We start from the raw sequence: 6166 nt of genomic DNA on the forward strand, positions 1-6166 counted from the left end.
TTTTGTAATACCAATAGTAGTACAGGTAAAGGTAAAGGTTCCCTTGCTTGAAAGCCAGTCAAATCCGACTCTAGGGTTGCGGTGCTCATCTCCGTTTCAAAGCCGAAGAGCCAGCGCTGTCCGAAGACGTTTCCGTGGTCATGTGGCCAGCATGACTAAACACCAAGGCGCACGGAACGCTGTTACCTTTCCACTGAAGTGGTACCTATTTATCTACTTGCAATTTCTTGCTTTCGAACTGCTAGGTTGGCAGGAGTTGGAGATGGGAGCTCACTCCGTCATGCGGCACACTCGGGTCTCGAACTGCTGAACTACCAACCTTCCACAGCCTGCAGTTCAGCATGTAGGGTGTTCAAATAATTTTGTTTAAAAACTTTACAGCAAATCTAATCCTAGGGCTAGGACTAAGAGGGCTGCATCGCAAGGAGACTTTCCAGTGGAAGTAAGATTAGAACCAAGGATCTGTATGCTCTACCAGCTCTTGTGATTTTGCAGGAAGCTTTTTTCATGGAAGAGGGGAACTTTTAAATGTGAAATGGTGTGCATGTTACACCCTTTAATTGATTACAGGTTTCAAATCCTGTAGCAGTGTCTAGTTCATCTGATTATGACGGATGTAAAAATCTGAATATAATTTAATGTTTTTATTCCACTAGTGGATTTTGTGTACCTAAAGTAAAAACATTGGCATCAGCTGAATGCTCCCTTTTTTGGACAGGGATAGTCTGCTGACTAAAGAAATCCATGTTGTTCTAGAATAGCTGTTAAGAGTTCTGTGGAATATTTTTGCATATTAAAATGAAGTTTTCTGTGCAGAGATATCTCAAAGTTTGCAATGCATTACATCATAGAGGAAATAGATGAAGAAACCTCTATGGAAGACTTGCAGAAGATGATGGTAGTGGCTCTTGTCTATAGGCTGCTCGTCTGCTTCTACGAGGTATCTAACTATGCCTTAACTAACAATGCAGTCAGTAGGACATGCATTCTATAAGATCGCTTGTGTTACGTTGAAACTGAATAGTGGCTTGTTTTAAAGCATGTTATTTTCACTTGAGAAAGGCATTCATTCAAGCCAGGCGCCAAGATTTTTTTTGTTTGTTTCAATGTTTGTACCCTGCTTTTCTCCCCAAGGGGGACCCAAAGGAACTTACAAAAAGCATGTTTCTGTTTTATCCTCAGAATAGTCACCCTGTCTGAAGTATGCTAGGCTGAGAGAATGAGTGATTGACCAAAGGTCACCCAGTTAGCTTCCATGGTGGAGTGGGGATTCAGCCACTAACCACTATACTGCAGTGACTCTTTGGGGCAACCAGTAAGCATAGGCCAGGATGCAGCTAAGTAGATAGAAGCAAACAAGATGAGTGCACAGGGGCAGGGAGCAGCTTTAGTAAGGTTCTTGCATCACATGCTTGATGCTGATTTTGTGAGTTGTAATATGGCTGCTAGCTGATCGCAACAAAATAACTCTGGGGTACAGCATTTATATTTGAATGTGTCACAAAGCCAAATATATATATATGTTCATTGGTGTTAAACTGTAAAATGGCTTTTTTCCTCCTTTCAGATTATTTGTATTTGGGGAGCTGGTGGGGCAACCCCGGGGAAATTTTTACTTGGGCTGAGAGTTGTGACGTGCGACACATCTGTTCTCATTGCACCAAGTCGTGTGCTAGTGATTCCATCCTCTAATGTCAGCATGACAACGTAAGTATCACTGTAGTGGAAATACTAGATCAGGGGTGTCAAACTCATTTGTTAGGAGGGCCGGATGTGACATAAATGGACTTTGTCGGGCTGGGCCATAAAATGTAATGCCAGACAGTGGAGATATTCCGTTGGAGCCCCACATTAGGAGGGTGTGTGTGTATTAAAACTAATATTTCTCTGCAAAACTGGAGTTCCTTGAGTTTGTAGAACTCTATATTTTAACTGTGGTTGGTCCCAAACAAGGTTCCCTCTAAGCTGTGGAGTCCTGTGAGCAAAAATTCTACTTGGTGAGCTCCCGGCATTAAAGTTGTGAGCGAGCGATTTGGCTCCTGCATAAATTAGCGTGCTCTGGAGCCATCCTTCCTGAGCTAAGGCAAAAATGTGTGAGCCGGAGGGTAAAAAGCTGTGAGCTAGCTCACACTAACTCAGCTTAGAGGGAACACTGGTCCAAACCCCCCCCCCCCTTAAAAGATGCCTGTCTGAATCTGAAATGGAGAGGTGGTGGGAAAAGTGGGATTTGGCAACACAGTTTCAAAAATAAAACATTAAGTAGAAGACCAAGGGACTACAGCAGGAGGATGCCCCTCGGCCTCTACCTGTGGGAAGGACGACGGAAGCTGGGAGCGGTGGCCGGGAGGCAGAGAGGGACACTCTGGAAGGCCTTGAGGGAGCTGAGAAGTTTGGCAGCCCCGCCCTCTGCTCTCAGAGGTAGCCCCGCCCTCTGCTCCTTGCACTCAGGAGCAGCTCAAGCTCAGGAGGGCAAGTACAAGTGGTGGTGGGGGGAGAAAGCCCGACTCATGGGCCGAATTAAAGCCCTGGGTGGGCCAGTTCTGGCCTGTGGGCTGTAGGTTTGACACCCCTGTACTAGACAGGAGCTCACTCGAATTATAAAATTGTTGTAGTGTTGGGTAAAGTGATGCATGTTTTCTGTGGGAAGTACCAGCTAACGGTGACACATAGAGCCCTGGATTGTTATTACATTTTGGTAGAGGTACTACATTTAACTGGATACCTCATAATAATATTCCCTTTGGGGTAGGGGAACATATTTTCCCAAGGAAGAAAGTAAATCACTTTCATATCTTTGCATTACTGCTCTGAGTCTTCTGATAATGAAAGTTTCTGAAGGGAACGCATTGTAGTACCGAGAGCGGGACTTGCATAACTGCCTTCTCAAGTTCTGAATGGACAGTGTTCTGTTCAGGAGGCTGAAATCTGCTCTGGTCTTAGGAATGCTCTTAAGCTGTATACCAACACCTAGTAAGAGGTGTCCCTAGTATCAGTATTTTTACTTCCATATGGCTTTGTGGTTGCTTCTGGTTATCAGCAAAGATACTTCCATACTCCATTCTGCAATCCCATTCTGTATAGCAGGAGTCACCACCAATGCTCCCTCTAAGCTGTGGAGTCTTGTGAGCAAAAATTCTACTTTGTGTGCTACTGGCATTAAAGTTGTGAGCAAGCGATTTGGCTACTGCATAAATTAGTTTGCTCTGGAGCCCTCCTTCCGGAGCCAAGACAAAAATCTGTGAGATGGAAACAAAAAAACCTTGTGAGCTAGCTCACACTAACTCAGCTTAGCGGGAACACTGGTCACCACCCTTCTTGAGCCCACGGGCACCTTTGGAATTCTGACACAGGGTGGTGGGCACAACCACAAAATGGCTGCTGCAGGAGGCAGGGACGCAAAAACAGAGGGCGCTGAAGCATAAGGGAAAAGGGGAATAATTTAAAAAATACACAAAGAAAAGAGGAGTGAGAGAGAATAAAACCAACACTGTGTTGGCACCTGCCACTGAAACCCTGGCCCCTGCCTGGTAAATGAGCTCCCTGCGGGATTCATTACAATTGCGCAGGGCCTGCAAGACGGAGCTCTTCCACCGAGCTTTCGGTTGAGGCAGCGGGCGTCCCCATTCCTCCTTGGGTCGGCCCTATTTACAGCTCGGGTCGGCCCCTATTTTTATGGCCTGGGTCTGAGATCCTCAACTGTACACAGTTCTGAGAAATTTATTCCCAGCACTATCAGCCACTGAGGCAATTGGCTTTTTATAAGAGTTGTATGTTTTATATGTTTTAACATGGTTTTAATTGTACTGTATTGATATCATTGTCCTATATTTATATTGTTGGAACCCACCCTGAGCCCGTTAAGGGGAGGACGGGATACAAATCCAATATATAATGGCTCTCGTGTGGCCATTCTGAAGCTTTGGTAGACACCACTTTAGGGGGCCCTACTATATATACCCTGCCCTGAATTCCTTGGTCATTACACTTCTGTCTCACCTTGAGCTCTTCTTAAAACTTCAACGTGGCTGCTGCCCAACAATAAAGTCAGTAGTGTTGATTATTAAAACCTTTAAGATGGCTGTGATACTAAACATGAGGACCAAGGCTTGTATAAAAAGTAGTATCTTCACAGCTGGCCAGAGTGGTCTTCTCATCCTGAATAAGACATGCAATACTGAGAATTTGTGGGATAATGTTTCCATCCAACGTAGCAATTAAGTGTACCGTATTCTTTCCGAAAGCAGTGCTTTGTGTAAAATGATAAAAGTAAAATATGGAAGTTACACAGCGTAAAACTGCTGTGAAATATAAATCTCTCCTTATATATAACTGAATAGTGGGTGCCAAAGTTCTAATTCTAAAATGCACTCCCTTAGTGTATGGCTGATGGTACTGCTCCTCAGCATATATCGCCACCAATCAGAAGGCAAAGCCCGGGTCCCGCCCACACCACAACTGCTGTGACAACCTGGTCTTTTGCATATGGAAGCTGATTGGACTTCAGTCCATTCCACACCTCAAACTCCCCCCCCCCCGCAAGGCAGTTGTGATTTTCAGTTGCATAACATACCTCATAGGGGAGAGGAGAATGGGTAACAATGGTTACCACTCTCCAGGTGAGGGCTACAGATAACTCAAACATACAAATGCTCTTCAGGTAGCAGAGATCAGTCCCTCTGGAGAAAACAGTGGACTCTGTCATTAAACCCTGCTGAGGTCGCCACAGGAAACTGACACTGTTTGCCCAAAGCCAGAGCACTCTCCCAGAGCCTCTTTCTAGATCCCGTTGTATTTATTTCCACAACGAGCATTATTTCTAGTATAGATATATAACACTTAGATACTTTAAACTATTGATAACCTTGATTATGAAATACTATTAAAAATGCCCATTTCTGAGGGTTCACATGTGCTTTTGAACTCAGGGGCACGCTTGTGCTCCTCGCTCATATTATGTTTTGACAGTCACAGTGTGTCAGAATTACTCCTGTCCATGCAGACTGTAGTGATACTCTTTTTTTTCTGTCTTCCAGATCTACAATACGTGCTTTGATCAAGAACTTTTCTATCGCTTCCTTTTTTCCTGCATTCATTACCCTGCTGTTCTTTCAACATAATCGAACAGCCTATGATATTGTAGCAGGGACAATTGTAGTAAAAAGAAATGGCATCAGATGATATCCAAGGAAGCCTCGATGCTGTTGTTCCGAACTAGCTGATGAGCGTCATGTCGGATTTCTGAATCTGTCACTTCAGTGCCAGTGACTATCTCTTGGACATTCTCCATTTTTTCCTCCTGCATCACCACATTGGAGAAAAATGTTTGATTTTAGTATTTGAACTAAGCAAGGAAATGAAGTTATCTTCAGAAGACAGTGGCACACAGTCGTTGACAGTATGAATCCTGTATCAAGAGGCGGACATTCGCGTGACCATCTCACACACTGTTGCTATCGGAGAAGGTAATCAAAGGTATTACAGTATTTTAGTGAAGGTAACAGTGCCACACGGAGTTGTATATTCCTGTTTTGGGGAATTGCTGAGGGTTTCCCCCTTCAAAAAGCCTCATCGGGAATCTCTTAAATACAATCATTGTATTAATTTAATGCTCAATGTTTTCTGTGTTAAATTGACTTGCATGGTGAGGCTGTTTTGAACACTACACTGATCAACAAAGAGGGCAGATAACAATGTTGGTATTAGTGAATGTGTAAATATTCCAGGCTCTGACTAAAGAATGGAGACCAATTGTGATCTACTATTTGTTTTTGATGGGGAATGGAAGGTTTGGCTGCTGCCCCCCCCCCCCAGCAGTTCCATGTCTTTCACAGATACGTAAGAGGTTCTTACAAAAAGCACAGAAAATACTGTTTCAGATCAAACTTCGTTATAAGCAGAAATAAGTTATGCGTAGCCTTTTGCATCAGTTTAACAAGACACTTTTTTTTTTTTTTTAAAGAGCAGCCAGTTAGAACTATTGCTGAAGGCATAAAGGGAATTTTCGTGCAAAGCGATTTAAAATCAAACACGTAAACGGACATACTTTTTCTTTATCTGAGGGGCTGTTGTGCCTGGCTAACTTAAATTATATGAAGTATATTTTGCATGATTGTTTTTAAATATACAATACTAGCTTACACATCAGTATCAACCTTTTAGGTTTGGT

At 43.4% G+C, this 6166-nt stretch overlaps 1 protein-coding gene across 1 annotated transcript in view; it reads left to right on the forward strand.

Annotated features, from left to right (window-relative positions):
• Nucleotides 1-5948, forward strand: part of FAM8A1 (family with sequence similarity 8 member A1) — a 9132-nt gene extending 3184 nt beyond the window's left edge. The window contains exons 3-5 of the mRNA XM_015406265.1: nt 817-940; nt 1568-1707; nt 5034-5948. Coding sequence (XP_015261751.1) covers nt 817-940; nt 1568-1707; nt 5034-5178 — 409 coding nt within the window. The 3' untranslated portion in view covers nt 5179-5948. The remainder of the gene's footprint in view (nt 1-816; nt 941-1567; nt 1708-5033) is intronic.
• Nucleotides 5949-6166: the final 218 nt, after the last annotated feature.

Source organism: Gekko japonicus, unplaced genomic scaffold (assembly GCF_001447785.1).
Source record: "Gekko japonicus isolate JY-2015 unplaced genomic scaffold, Gekko_japonicus_V1.1 scaffold1420, whole genome shotgun sequence".
Classification (NCBI taxonomy): domain Eukaryota; kingdom Metazoa; phylum Chordata; class Lepidosauria; order Squamata; family Gekkonidae; genus Gekko; species Gekko japonicus.